This window comes from Phyllostomus hastatus, unplaced genomic scaffold (genome assembly GCF_019186645.2).
Source record: "Phyllostomus hastatus isolate PE091 unplaced genomic scaffold, TTU_PhHast_1.1 phas_contig_40, whole genome shotgun sequence".
In the NCBI taxonomy this organism is placed as follows: Eukaryota; Metazoa; Chordata; class Mammalia; order Chiroptera; family Phyllostomidae; genus Phyllostomus; species Phyllostomus hastatus.
The window spans coordinates 3,184,120-3,200,264 of NW_025333872.1; the positions used below are offsets into that span (position 1 = coordinate 3,184,120).

Here is a 16,145-nt window from a genome sequence, read left to right on the forward strand (position 1 = left end):
AGGGGCATAGGGTCGGGGGTGGGGCGGTAGGGAGTGTTGGGGGGAAATGAAGACAACTGTAATTGAACAATAATTTTAAAAATTGTTAAACATTTTTACTACTGTTAAAAAATTACAGTATTGCACTCCTATTCGTTTTTACTGTTGGATAAGATTTTAAAAGTTGTGTGGTCCAAAATGTTAATTTTTTAGTTGAGAAAATTGTACAGAAAAAAAGTTCTTAGTTTAAATGTTCTCAGTATAATTACAATAATATGATACAGATTCTTAAAAAGTTATTTTACACTTTTCTCTATAGTGTTTCCCAGTGGTTCTTGTAATTTCTGTTCATTATTTTTACTTATTAAAATTTCCCTTACAATGTCTAGTATGGATTGCATTTTGTCATCTATGTTAGCTCCAGGTATTAAATAAATATGGTGTGCTGCTCCAAGGAGATCCTTGTTTTGAAGATGCAAGTGAAGGGATTCTTTATTAGGTTGTGAGAGGTGGGATCACTGAATTGAGGCATACTCTAACATTAAATCAGAAATAGTTTTGACATCATCAAAATGATGACTTTGTTGAGCAACCCTTCTTTAGTGTTCTAAAAAGGATTCCAAGTTTTCCATAATTCTCTAGTAATTTTGTGTTTTGTATATTCTTTGGACTGAAAAGAAGTAACTGTGTTGGTTAAATTGAGTGAGTAGACTAGTTTTCCAAAAGTCATCACTGTCAACTTAATAATGGATAATAACTCCCTCCCGTTGAATCGTGATTTGGCTCTTTATCCTGACACTCAAGTCTGTCTCCCCTCCATCTCTGAACCATCCCATAGGTGCGTAGTTCCAGCTACTCACCAGAGGTCGCCCTCTGCTGCAGCAGAACGTTTACCTGCGCCCTTCTCCTAGATGTTAGAGCTTTGCCTTCCTGTCTTCGTTCAAGGCCTTCGCCCGAGCGAAGTATTTTCTTCCTTCTTCAGAGGAGACGGGCTTTTGCTTCATTCTTTAGTTTTAGTCTTCCCAGAATGCTCTGATTAAATGTCTCCCTCAGGCTTATCATCTGTTAAATTTTGACAGTTAATTATACTTACTATTACATTGTCCTTTTCTTATTTTCTCAACTAGGTTAAAACTTCTTGAAAATACATTGATTTTAATATTTTTCTATTGTATCATGTAGGACTCATTCCATAGCTTCAAAAATACTAATTGGCAATAATTGAACATTCTAAATTCTAGCAGTCTCCTGCTTTTGAGCTTCCAAATGAGTTGTTAAGTCCCAATGGTTTGTGATCTATCCTGATAGCATTTTAAGGTGGTAATTTAGAGTGTTTTCTTTATTGTCACAGAGAGATCAGTGAGTGCAAACAAATAGCAAGACAGTGAAATGACATTTGTGAAGGAAAAGATACCCACCATGATTTTTTCCCCTAAGATGAACTAAACAGTCTACGACTTTAGTGAATCAACCTAAAAAGTGAATGCTTTAAATGAAAATTGATAATAAGTAATGTAAAGTGAGGCAAATCTCAGCATTTTGCAATTTTCAAAGATCATATTTTAAGGAACAACTGAATTATAATGGCTCAGTGCTTATAAATGGGAGTGTTTCCGTATAGCCAATACAAGCTGCTTCAATAATTGGAAGGAAAGAATTATTCTTCATTCAGTCTCCTGTCTAATTGAGCATTAAATTTTAAAAATTAAGTTAAGCATAGGTGAGACTATTTTAGATTTGATTCTTTTTTAAAAAATGAGAAAACATTTGCATTTCACCAGTCAGCTGTTAGCTTTCTTCCTCTATGAAGACCTCAAGATAGAAGAAATTTCAAGGACTCAATGTTAGCTGAATGCATGTAAATGTTCCATAGACCCTCCCAACCCACCCTTGCTTCTAGAATAACCTGGAGGAGGCTCGCTTCAGTGTTTCTGGGATCCACTCAAGAAATTAAAAACCTTGTGTCAGCCTTGAAAATGACCCCTCCCCCCAGAGTATAAGAGAAAAATTGCCTTTCATTCTGATACTTATCGATAATGTTCATTAGACAGCCATGATTGTTACCCCAAGATACAGGTGCAAAAGAGGAGACAAAAATGAGAGACGTTTTTCACTATCAGGGCTCAGAATCTGGGTACAGGACTAGATATTCAGCATGAAACAACTAGAAAAATCTCATCAAGGCAACATGAATGCAGAGACCACAAAGCAGAAAGCCATCAAGAGAAGCTGACACCATTGAAAGCCATGCTTCTTGTATCTGGGACTGCACCACATGTCTCTCCTTTCAAGGCCACACCTCTGCTCCTTCTCACCTTCCCTATGTTCGGGGAGTAAGACGGTGCTTCACAGCTCGCAAGTTTATTAGTCTCTCCAGTTAAGCACTGACTAGGGTAAATGCTAATAGTAATTCTGAACCCTGAGTCCAAATTCCTGGAAGAAGGAATCAGGTTGGCTCTTTTGGGACTGGCTGTTCATCTTTGATTAACTAAGGGACAGCGGTGGGAGTCACACCATACCAATGTCTAACTCGTGACAACCTAACCTAAAGAAGGACAGGTGTAGAAGTTATGGGAATAGGCATTTTTGAAAGTTACGTGTTTGCCCTTAGTCTCATCTCCCAGAGCCAGACGTCTGGACCCAAATTAATTTTCATGGTTTACTTAATATTTTAAAAGCATATCCTGAAAATCAGAAATTAAAACCTTTATGCTTTTGTCTGAAATTTTTCTCTGACCTGTCCATGAACTTGTCCAAACTAAAATTCAATTAGATTTCTTTGAATGGTGGTATTTTTCAGAATCTGAAGCATGAAGCAGCTTCAGAAAGAAGGAATGGACTAGTTTGTGAAAACAGCATGTGTGTATGTGTGTTGGGTTGGGGAAGGCAGAAGAGACAAAGAATACATTTAGAGGTAGAAAAGTATAATTATATCTTCCCATTGATATATAGGGACTCTGTTTTCCACATGGGTCCTCCCCTCTGGTGGTAGGGTCAAATGTCAAAGGCCTAAGAGGTAATCCAAAGAAATCATTGGATCTTCCTTAGAGACTGGCTGTGTGTTGGAGGTGGCAGGGAAAGCTGATGGTGTGAAAAAGTTGAGCTCATCTGTGTAGTTTGCTAGGTGATCAGGGCCTAGAATGATAAATTCTTACACAACATACCTTTAAAATGGTCTCCAGAATATCAAGGCAGTTGAAACGTTTGATCTGAGACCAGTTTGATTATTATGCATAATTTGGTAATTGGAAACAACCAGTGTTTCATAGGAGAGTAAAATGAGGGCAATGAGAACACTTTAAGACACATAGATGCATCATGTTTTACAACAGAAATATTTAATTTTTAGAATCTGAAATGCAAGATTACAAAGTGAAACCAGCAGGGAGTCTAAATAAATGCTCTTGAGTGCTTAAGTTATTCAACTTGAAAAACAAAAATTCAAAACCTTACATTTAACATTTCAAACTTCCAAGAGAATAAATGAATTCATTCAACAGATATTTATGGAGCACCTATTGCATTTTTTGTTGAGTTGGCAATGGAGACTGAGACTTCTCTTTCAACCCAAGAGCTGCAATTCAGCAAACATTTGGAGATTTGTTCCTGAGCCAGGGAATCACATTTTCAGTGGTGGTTATACCAGAAAATGTATGCTGTTCTTTTACATCAACTTATTTTCACATCATGCCTTAATTTTACTTACTTTATATTTTGAAAATAATAAAAAAGGAATCAACTGCAGACAATTTAAAAATCTCATTCAGTTTTTTTCTTTGGTGTTTTTAAGGAGCGCCGCAAATTTGGCCCCTTAGGATGGAATATTCCCTATGAATTCAACTCTGCTGACTTCACAGCCAGTGTTCAGTTCATTCAGAATCACCTTGATGAATGCGATATTAAAAAAGTGAGTAAAATATTTTCTTTTTTCTATTTTTAATCTTTTTTCCATGTTTATTGCTGTCCTTAATCAAGGTTCTACGGACATTTTCAGCCTGATATGCAGTGGACGTGCTGAGTCCCCCCACCTCCCTGAAAAGGGACTGCTCGTTGCAGTCAGCTGTTTGCTGGGCCAGCCATTTCCCCTAACACCCTGCTGCCCACAGCAGTGCATTCGGACTCTCTATCTCACACTGCCTTCCCCTGCCCTCTCCTGCACTACACCACAGCCTTCCCCATATCACACCCAAGGGTCAGAGTGCATCTCCAGAGAGTGCATTCACCTTAAATCAAACTTCTCATTTTTTCTCTTACTTATGCCTCCTTAGAAGAGAAAATGTTATCTTCCAGCTCATAGGGATGTTCTTTCTCACCCAAAGCCACATCTTAACAGATGGTTAAGCTTATGCAGATAAACAGCAACAATTTCTAAAATAACAGTCACTAATCATTGTATAGCACCTCACAGTTTTCAGAGTGCTCTTGTAGGAAGGATTTCATTATTATTTTCACAATTCTGTGGGATAGATACAAAAGGCATTACTGTTATCCCCATTTTACTGATGAGATAATGACAAAAGAAAATAAGGGGCTTCCTCAAGGTCACAGAACTAAGACTGCAAACTTTGTTGGCCTTCCACACATATGTTACAGAGGACTGGCATCCATTTCTTCTATGATCTTGAGCAAGTTTCTGAGCTTCTCAGGACCTGTTTCCTCATCTATAAAATGACCATGCCTTCTATGAAGAATAAGTGAGTTAGCCCTTGTAAAGCGCAGCACATTATATATAATGAGGGCTCAATAAATACCAATTTCCTACTCTGTTTCTTCTCCTAGTAGATCTTGAAGACAGTTATAGCCTGGCTGGTGTAGCTCAGTGGATTGAGCACGGGCCTGTAGATGAAAGGGTCACCAGTTTGATTTCTAGTCAGGGCACATGCCTGGGTTGCAGCCACATCCCCAGTAGGAGGCATGTGAGAAGCAACCACACGTTGATGTTTCTCTCCCTCTCTCCTTCCCTTCCCCTCTCTCTAAAAATAAATAAAATATTTTTTAAAGAAAATTATAGACTTTGTATTAGTGGTGATGGTAAACCATGATGAATTTTTATATGGGCAGGCAGAAAATCTAGAATCAAACCATTTTCCTTGAAGTTACAAGGGGATAATAAATTGACTATGACATTTTGATGAACAATTATATCACATGTATTCATATTCTGTGAATAGTTATCACTTTGGCATATACAAATAATAGTTCTCTTGAAATAATTTCTCTGAAAGGCCATAAAACTGAAAAAGAAAGTCTTAACCAACAGAAAGTAAAATCAAGCATCCTTACTTCTCCTACCTCAAATGTATTGAATTGATTTTAAAATAAAAAACTATTGTTAACAAAGCATATTAGAACATTGATTACTTGATTTTTTTCTTTTCTTCACTAAACACAACTTTTTCTTCTCTAACAGCTTGGCATTACTGTAATGAGCATTATAGGTGATTACATCTGTGGAGTAAAAAAACAGTTTTTCCCAGTACTTTAATAATCAGTGAGCAATATATTCATGGATATTTAGCGCTGTGGATTTTTCTTCTGTGAATAAACCATAGCAGTTCCGGCCATGTAGTGGCAAAGGAGTTATTAATATAATGTAATAAGATTTTTAAATGCAGCCTAGCTGGTGCTTTTTTTTTTTCCAGACCTTTCCTCTAAGAAAGGCCTGCAGTGTTTAAAATTATTTGTTTGGGTTGACAGTGATTAATTCTTTTTATTTTCAATACAGGGTGTGTCATGGAGTACAGTTCGGTACATGATTGGAGAAGTACAGTATGGAGGCAGAGTGACAGATGACTTTGATAAACGTCTACTTAATTGCTTTGCTAGAGTAAGTCAATTTGGGGGGAAAAGCATGGAGACACATTTTATTGCATTTTCCTTTTAAATAAAAATATTTTTTGTAATAGGTAAGCCAAACTTAAGGGAACAAAAAGTATTAAGCCGAACTGTTGCAAAGAATCAGCCAACAAAACAAAATTCAAACCCAAACCCAAACCAAACCAACTGGCAATGTGCTTGTGGTCAGTGTGTCCCCAGCACAGAGGAGCTGCTCCTGCCCAGGGCCTCTCCCCACCTCCCTCCCTGAAACAGTGGGCGTAATTTCTCTGCCTCTTGCCCTGAAATCACACGGACTTCAAGCCCCCCAAAAAGGGATTGGAAAATGAACCATAATTTGAGTTTTCTTGTCTTTTGCATTAGGACAGACAATTGAAAATTAATGAAGTATTGGGTTTTTTTTCCTTTGTGCTTGATAAAATCCACATGTATCACATTGGTATGTATACATTTTCTAGAGAACATTATTCCTTAGCAATTATGGATGAATAGGGTGAATAACCTACCAGACCAAAAGTCTTCTTAAAATTTGTTCATGTTAAAGAAGCAATATACATTACCTAAGTGGGAGAAAATTGCATATGTGAGTACTTTATGGTAACTTGAATTCTCTATATTAGAATCTATATTGTTAATTCTCTCTTTCAATGATTTTCCCCCTAAACAAAATTAAAACCTCAACAAAATTGGAAACACAAACCTTGGGGGTATTTTGGTAAACTGGGGGTTGACCAGAAAGTGGATTTTTCTTTCAACCTTTTTACAAGTTTTCTTGAAGCTGTGTGTGGAGAAAGGTGGGTGATGGTGTGGAGGCAAGAGCCGGCTGCCGGAGGCTGAACTGGTACAGACCTCTTGGGAAGCAGTTGAGCAGAATTCACTGAAATTAAGTATCCTGGGTAAGGTACATTCCAGAACATTTCTGGAAAAGAATCCACGAATGGCTATGTGTACAAATGTTCATGGTGATCTTGTGTGTAGGAAGTTGAAGGCAACCTAGGGGTCTGTCACGGGGGAACACATAATTTAATGTTGTGGATGCCTGTTGTGGGTTAAGTGTGGCACCTGGAAGAAATGATCCGCATGACAGCATGCACAGATCTTACACATTTGCTGCTGAGTGCAGAGCTTAATGAAATCAAACAGATCTATAAAGTAATACGTGCGTATCTCACAAGGATAAATGTATATTCAAGGACATATATCAAGTATATTTAATCCTCACCTGAGGATATGTTTTTATTGACTTTTTTAAGAGAGAGGAAGGGAGAGAGAGGGAAAGAGAGAGAGAAACATTTCACACAATGTTTTTCAATGTGTGAAAAACATTGATCGGTTGCCTCCCATATGCACCCTGATAGGGGATTGAACCCACATTCTGGGTGTGTGCCCTGACCCTGGATCAGGATTGAACCTGCAACCCTTTGCTGTACAAAACAGTGTTCCAGCCAACTGAGCCACTTGGCCAGGGGTCAGGTGCATTAAACAGATGCCCTCAGAGGGAAGGAGACCAGCGTGGATATTAGGACTGAATGGGGGGGAAAAAAACTAAGATAAAAGTGGCCGACACTCATGAGAACAATAAAATAAAGGAATATGATAAGCTCACTTGTGTATGTGAGGTTCAAAAGGAAAAAAAAATCTCAGTCTTATCTTTCAACTAGGGGACCTAACCTCTTTGTTGCCCCTTCACTCTGACTGTTATCTAGCATTGCCTGAGTGAGAATCAATTTGATTGTATATCATTGCCTCCAAACTGGATCCTGTATTCATGTGACTTTCAGTGTGGCTCTCATCTTTGAACCCCTGTTTATTTTCTCTATTTTCAGCATCCTATGGCATATCTACACCCAATAATTGCAGTACCTTATTTCTTGTCTTTGGAGTATGACTGTCTATCTTTGTCAAATACCTCCTAGAATCTCTCAAAGTAATTCCATGTGGACTTCATATTCTGTATTTTGACTATACCCCCAAACTGTCCTCCAAATTGGGTGAAACTCAGCTATTTGTATGTTTATGAATGCAGCTATTTGTGTTTGTATAAATAAAATAATGGAAAACAGGAAAAAACTTCAATTTGCTTTTACAGATATGTCATCTGACAACACAGAACTCACTGTGGTCTTTTGCTGTCTATGTGACTAGTCACTCCCTAGGGTCTCCCTCCCTAGTCATCCGCATCACCAGAAACGTAGTCTTTCTGATGAATGACATGATCATAGCACTTTCTCTTTAACAACTTTCATCTGCTCCCCATTCTTAAATGTACAACAGTCATCACCCGGCATCCGTAGTTGTCCATAAAATGACCTCGCTTCACTTTCCTGTCCTCTCTCTTACCACCACACTATATTTACCTGAGACGTCATCATTTCCCCAACCCACCTCACATTTTGCATTATTTATTCTATGCTTTTGCCTGTGTGGTCTCCACTATCAAAATACCAAAGAGATTTAGTGCCAAAATCACCTCCTAGGTAAAGCCTTACCTGACCTCCATATTGCTATTCTTTCTTCCTGCTTCCAACCTCCTTAGTACTCCTCTTATTTTATTTCCTCTGGTCCTTACCTTAGTGCTCTTTGTATTGTGGCTGTTATGTAATTGGCTTAGCCCTCTGCTGGGTCACAAGCTCCTCGAAGGAAAGGACTGTGTGTGTCTCATCTTTGCATTCTGTTCTCGTTCTAAGCTCGTTACCTTGTGTAAAGAACTTGAATAGGATAGAAGTGTGGAAAATAAAGCAAAAAAGAGATTGGGTGTTTCATATTCAGAGTAATCACTGGACCTAAAAAAAGCTGGAGAAAGAGCTGGAGGGGAGACATTAGACAAGGTGTGGTTAACCAAAGTAAGGCACAGTTCCCACCTCTTTCCACGTCAAGTCCTCCAAGTGATTCAGACATCCTACCTGCATTTCTGCCCCTCCTGTGTTCCCATTATTGCCCTTCTGATCGGGAAAATTGCTCTGTTAGATACTAAAGTCATTGCCTCAAATCTGGCTCATAGACATTCAGTATTATTATTTTTTTCCTCTTCAGAATAAGTCTATTCACACCAAGTATATATTTGTTCTCTTGCTGTTACATTACGGATAATCAGTTCATATGGAATGAGAAAACGATGTCCTTAAGGCGAACAATAAGGTGGTTGGCTACATTTACTTCTTGTGGCCAAGGACAGAAGTTAATTAACAGAGGGAGCTCTCCAGCTCAGGGTGGGAGGGGAGAGGTTTGGGAGAAGTTTCCCTGGCTTTGCGCAGTGCTCAGCACGGCTGTGAGCCAGTGAGCACAGACCAAGCCCCCTGGCGTGAGCCCCACTTGAGGAAGAAAGGTGGCACTGAAAATGCCAGATAGTCGTGTGTGTGTGTGTGTGTGTGTGTGTGTGTGTGTGTGTGCGCGCACACTGCCTCATCTACTCTGTAGTACTGCCACTCCTCTTCAAAAGTGGATTGAGGGTCGTCCAGTCACTAGAGCAGCGAGCAGACTTGCCAGGCTGGCTCTCTCCTCTCCACTGTTAGCAAATATCTTCTTTGCTGTTAAACAGAGGCTGGGGCTTCATTGTTTTTGTCTTGTGGCCTCTCTCTTTTCTTCATCAGTGTGCTCATTATTCTATCAGTGGTTGTGTTTGGGTGCTTTCAACCTCAATATTAAAAACTATTAACATGGAAATAAGGCAACTCTCCCTCTTTTACAATAGCAGTTTTCATTTAGATGTGTATCGATTTTATTTCTTCTATTTTCTCTCCTGTATAGGTCTGGTTCAGTGAGAAGATGTTTGAACCATCCTTCTGTTTTTATACTGGATATAAAATACCTTTATGCAAAACCTTGGACCAGTATTTTGAATACATCCAGTCACTGCCTTCCCTAGATAACCCCGAAGTCTTTGGGCTTCACCCAAATGCTGATATCACGTAAGTTCCTGGCATTTTTTAAATTTGAAGGAGCCATTTATAACTCAGCTTGGCAAAGACTGTGCATTTCATTTTCTCTCTTAATCTCTCTCCTTTCCCTGTTTTTTATTTTATTGTGAAAAATAGCGTCACTTTCTGTCCCCCAGTTACAACTTTGTCATATCTTGGCTGCTCTCCCTCACTAAATCCTGATGCTCTGGGGTTTATGACAACGTTAAAGCTCTAATTTATGCATTGATTACTTCTCTGTGGTGTCATAAAACCAGTTGGTGTTATTGGTGCTGATGCTCTCCACTGATAGGACTGTAGTCTCCCAGCTCCTTGCCTCTTCCCTCAAAAACATACATTAAAAATAAACAGAAACTAATAGGGCCAGGAGGGTAGAGAGAGGAGGATGCAGATGGTGTTTCTGCTTGATCTTCTCTCTTTCATGGTCCCACTCAGTCACGTGCTCACTGGCACTCTCTGTCACTAACCGTCCACCATGGTCACAATGCACAGGGCACAGACATGAAGCCAGCGTGATAGGTGGGTATCATAGCTCCACCTGAGGTCTCTGCTCCAGTCACTGAGGAAAGAGGCAATGACTGAAGAGACAGGAAATGCATCCGGGTCCCAAGCCCCTACTAGGACCCTTCCTTTGGATGGGGTCTCATCCCTCATCTCTCTGGAAGTCCACACCTGAAATCAGTTGGCTCCACAGAGAGGACTCCAGGAAGCCCCAGCTAAGATTCCCCTCTGGATGGGCATAAGTTTATGTCTAGGAGAGTGGTTTTAGGACATAGAAAGAAACCAAGCTTCACTGCATACATGCTAAGCAATCCTGGCTGAGACAGAATGCAGCGTGCCTCTCCTGGTCACTCACTGCAGCTGCAGCGGACGTCCCCAGCTGGTTCCCTACCCTTGCCAGGCAGCCCTGGAGTCCACCTGTGCTCCCACCCCTGAACGGGTACCTCACCCTTCCACCAGGCTTGGCCTCCTGGCCTCTGGTCGCCCATGTTGATGCTAACCTCCCCCTTCCCTCTAACCTCTCTCCTGTTCTTTTCATCCTCAAAGATGTGGGCATGATTCTGAAGGCCCACGTGGCTAACGCTCCCTTCAGACCCCATGAGAAAACTTGATGGCTCTTCAGTGGTGATTCTAGCTGTTATTTAAAGAATAAAAGCTGTCATAAAGTTAGTTGGAAATAGGAAAAAAGTGAAGAAATAAAAGGAATTCCTCAGGGACCCATTTGTGAATTGATTTAAACATTATCTGAAAGAGAAAACAGAGAAATAATTTTGCTTTAGCTGAGACTTTAAAAATATGACTTAGACCACATCACTCCTCTGTCCAGAACCTTCTGAAGGCTCCTATCTTACTCCAAGTCAAGGTCAAAAACCAGCAGTGACCTGCAAGTGACCTACAAGGCCCAATAATTCCATCTGCTCCCATGCCTCAGCCAGGTCTCATTCTGCCCCCTCCCTCACTGGTTGCCGCCCCACTCCAGCTCCTGCTGGCTCCCTGTCACCAGAGAGGCCATAGGCTCTCCCCACTGGATACTCGACTTCCTGGCAAGTCCTTCCCCCCAGATAACACTGTGGCTCACCTTTCACCTCTTCCAGTCTTTGCTTAAATGTCAAAGAAGACTTCCCTGGCTGCAAACCAACCCCCACCTCAGATTCTATCCTCCTTGTTTGCTTTTTTCCATAGATTTTATCATCAACTGACATACTCTGTACTAAGTTATTTGTTTGCTGTTGTCTGGCTGCCATCATTTAACATAAGCTCCATTATGTTGAAACTTTGGCCTATTTTCACTACTGTTCCTCCAGTGCTAACCAAGGCCTGATGCTGAGCGAGTATTGTTGAATGTGGCAGAAGTCCTAAATTCTTCCAGATTGTGGAGGATCTGTTGGATGGGGATAATCTGTAGAAAGATCTCATGAGTTCATGTGAGTGGGCAGGAAAATGACTGATAAAGTTTTAATGCACTTGTAAATTAGCAGTTGAGATGGTTCACATAGGAAGGCTCTGAACATTGGTTCCATCCTTGGCAAGAGCCTGAGGAGCCATGTGAGCTGATTCCTAGAAATCTGATCCTGTCGTGTGCTGTGGGACCCTGCCAAGGAGCACATAAAACAAGTTGACACCGTCTCACCCTGACTTAACGAGGATGGCGTGCCTGTGCCTGGATTACCGTAGGCAGTTCTGGTCACCAGCTCGCACAAAAGATAAACCAGAGCTCAAAAGAGTCCAAAACAGGGCAACTAAAATGCAATTCAAATGTGAAACAATAGAGAGACAAAGTACTTTTCCCTTGACTTTTATTTTGAGCTATTTTGTAAGGGCTATTACAAACCCTCAGAAAAGTTGCAAGTACACAGTTAACATTCATAAACCCTTTACTGAGATTCACTGATTATTAACATTTTGTTCCATTTGTCTTTTTTCTTTCTATATTTAAACCTCTGTTTAAATATCTGCAGCTATGTCCATATAAAACCACATTTATTTCTGTTTGTGTGTGTGTGCACGTGCATGCGCGCTTATAACCCCTCTCAGTGGACAGAGCCAGGAAATACGTACTTTTTAAAATGTCATAAGCTAATACTAATAACTCCAATTCCGATTACAAACCTCAGAGCTGTTCCTTGTCTTCCCTCACTCCATATTGTTATCTCTTTTCTCCCATGGTGAGAACTCTGGTTCCCAGCAACTTCAGTATACAGCATCCAGCACAAATAACACCCCCTTTTTATTACAAAATCATAAGCATGTAATCCTATAACAGCAATATCACACTCAAGCATACCATATGACATTTTTGAGGAAGTGTTCAAATTAAAACTTTACCTTATTATACCCATATTACTACCCTACCAACCACCTCCAGCAGGCCTTACTTCTGCCGGACCCTGTATTTACTCCCTTGTTCTAAACAACCCTGCCAATGCCTCTGCCACAAACAAATGTCCTAAGTACAGATCCAGCTTTCTTTGCTGTTCTTTTTGCCCTTGAAATAAATCCCACTGAGGGTGCACAGAGTATTATGTCCAAATGTCACTCAGATTTTTTTCTGTTTGGTTATACTATCAATTGATGTATAGGTACATTTGTGGGTTTTTTTTTTAACTTTTTAAAAAAAATCCTCACCTGAGGATATGTTTTTATAGCTTTTAGAGAGTGAGGAAGGGGAGAGAGAGAGACAGATATCAATGTGAGAAACATTGATCAGTGGCCTCCTGTATGCTCCCTGACTAGGGATTGAACCCATGATCTAGGCATATACCTGACCAGGGATTGAACCCACAACCTTTTGGTGTATAGGACAATGCTCTGACCAACTGAGCCACCTGGCCAGGGATCATTTGTTTTTATTTGTATTACATTTTAGATTTTTTCTCATCTTTGTTGATGTTTTAATTATGTGACACATGAACATGACTGAAAGTCACAACTAGATACTAAGGTGTTCTTAGAGAAGTCTCACTTCCAACCCACTTCCCCCTTTCTTTATGGCCAACCAAATGCATCAGTTTCTGCTTTATCTTCCTTGTGTTTCTTTTTGCTCAGACATACATGCACACACATGTACATATATATTCTTACTACCCTTTCTCTCTTAAACAAATTTGCCATACTATCTCTCTCTCTCCATGTATATGTATATGTATATGTGTATGTATATATGTGTGTGTATATATATACTTTTTTTGCCTTGCCATTTTATACCTTGCCAATTTCACATAACAATGTATGTTATAACCACTCCATATCAGTTCATAGATGCCTTCCTCATTATTTTACAGGTGCATGCCCGCTCTTGTTCATACGTACCATGGTTCATTCATCCAGGCCCCCGTGGATGGGCATGTAGGGTTGTTTCCAATACTTAACTATTCCAAATAATTCCTCAATTAATGGTCTCATGCTTACGGTTTCTCTTATTGCTGGAGATGTGTTTTCAGGGCATGTTGCTGTGGATGCGATTGCTGGATCCAGGGCTAGTGCACCCTGCCACGTTCCCTTGCACTGGGCTGTGCTCTCACTCTCACCAGCAATGTGAGAGTGCCTGCTTCTTCACAGTCTTATCAACAGAGCATTGGCGAAGTTTTAAATTTTCACCAGTATAACAAGTGAGAAATGTTACCTCAGCATAGTTTTAATTTACTTTCTCTTATTTTGTGTGAAAGTAAGCACATTTGCAGGACGTTAATGGCTGTTTAAGCTAATCAACCTTCTTGGAGACCCTGTCTGTGATGTTACAGGCTGTAACTAGTGGTGGTGATGTGAGGCAAGGATAGGGTGAAGCTGCAGGGCAGTGGCTGGGAACCTTCTACAGTTTTCATTCATTTGCTGCTGCTACCTGCAGGGTAGAGAGGGCATGGCAAACCTCCTTGGTCTTTTGGCAAGATTCTCTTCATAACTCTGTCTACAGGCGTATAGCCATTGCTGGCAGGCATGCTATGTATGGCATAGCTGTCTTTCCAAACGAGACTGTCAGATCTGGCAAGCTCCACCACATTGAGTGAGGTCAAGTAAAAAGCACTAGACCTCTGCCTCAAATGGAGGGCTATTTCTGCTAGAGACAACTAGAGACCTGTGGCCCTCTCTTCTGATTTCTCTTTGTTCTTAACTTCCCAGTAGGTCTGTTGTAGGGTCTTCCCCACCCACCCCAGCTCTCCTCTTCCCAGAGACCTTGGCCCCTTTCTGGTTCCTGCTGAGGCAGTAGGCTCTGTTCTACAGCTCTGCGTTTGGTTATTTTCTCGGTCTCTGAGTAAGCTTTGACCTAGGTTTGATCCTTCTGTCCTCTGGGCTCTGAAATAGCTGGCAACTAGAATCCGGGCCTCACTCTGGCGTTTGAGCCTTCTGGGAGGGCTGTACTCCAACCCCTACTGTTCCTTCACCAGCCACCAGGAGGCAGTAAGGAATAGCAGGCGCAGCTTCCTAGCTAAAGTCTATCCCTGGTCTCCTTCCAAGTACTTCCTTCTCACTCCAGCAAGACAGAACTCTGCATGTTCTGTGTGAACTAAAACAAGTAATTAAAGGTTCCCCTGTCATTTTCTGGTCTGGTAGCTGAGATGCTGGAGGAGTTGGGTACAGTGTGTTTGTGGAGGACTTAGAGTCCTGCTTGGGGCATGTTGAATTAGGAAAGACAGTAGGATGCATCTGAGTGGGGAGAGAAACGGGGACTGGTGCCCAGGTAAGAGGTTTGAGTGTGTTTGTGCAAAGATAACAGTTGAAGACACATGAGGGGGTAGACTCTCTGAGATACACAGGCTAAATCTATATGACTGCCGCTGCTGCACGGATCCTTATTAATTTATCTGACTGTCCAGATCATTCCAAAGCACTCTGGCTTCCAGATAGGCTCTGGGCTGTAACTGGGCCATAGTGGAGAATCTGTGTCCATTCTTATCAGAATCTGCACTCTGGTGTTAGCATCCACAAATGGGAAAGGGGAGGAAGACTTGGGAAAGGGGACCACAAGTCTCTCCCTGTGGTCCTTGCTTAAGAATGCAGAATCCCTGAAGTAGAGGAGAAAAACCAAGCTGAATAAATGCTTTAAAATAAGTTCAATCTCTCCCAAGAGCTTAGGTACCTTGGTGACAGGAACCATAAAAATGCATAGTTTAATCGCTATGCAAAGTTAATAGTTTTATTATGTAGGTTTATAAGGTACCAAGGACATTGCAAATTGAACTATCTCAATGTCAAAAACAGTTATTTATTTTCACTTGTTTTCTCATTAATGGTTATGCATATTTTCTACCTTCTGGAATTTATCAAATGTCTTATTACAACTTCTATATTCATTTCTATGCAGTCTGAATTTAATTGTATTTCTTTTCATGTTAGCTGACACTGCTAAGATTCAGATTTTAAAAAATTATGCTCATTACACACGATGTTTCATGTGCAAAGATTTATATAAATCTAGGCTGATTTGGATATGGTAGTGCATTAATATCTCATTAGATAGTTAATTATTTTAGAAACAGTTGTGTTTTTCAGTTATTTCACATTTATATCATCCATGACTACCCAACAGAGATGACCTAGGTGACTCCCCACACCACCAAGCTACAAGACCAATATGAGCTTTTTCCCACATTTACTTCAAGGGGAAATTTCTCCTAGAAGTAACTCAGCACCAAAGCAAATCGAGTATTATCATTCTCTTTCTTCATCTCAGAGCATTTATTTGTAGGGACAGTTTTCCTGAAAGCCCTTGGATTTTTTAGGCATATAGAGATATCTGCAGTTCTCCATTATAGGTAGTTCAGTGGGCTTCTCTGCCTTTTCTGCCCTTGCAAACTTAAAATCACATCGTGGAAAAAGAAATGAAATGGAAGTTGTACACTTGTGGCATTCAATGCTTCGTGTGTGCTGATCGGGAAGTAATTGGAAGAGCTTATCCAGCTCCCATGCAAAATGGGT

At 40.5% G+C, this 16,145-nt stretch overlaps 1 protein-coding gene across 1 annotated transcript in view; it reads left to right on the top strand.

The window, feature by feature from the left end:
• Nucleotides 1–16,145, top strand: part of DNAH8 (dynein axonemal heavy chain 8) — a 302,537-nt gene that overhangs the window by 252,867 nt on the left and 33,525 nt on the right. The window contains exons 84-86 of the mRNA XM_045843254.1: nt 3,770–3,886; nt 5,705–5,806; nt 9,562–9,722. Coding sequence (XP_045699210.1) covers nt 3,770–3,886; nt 5,705–5,806; nt 9,562–9,722 — 380 coding nt within the window. The remainder of the gene's footprint in view (nt 1–3,769; nt 3,887–5,704; nt 5,807–9,561; nt 9,723–16,145) is intronic.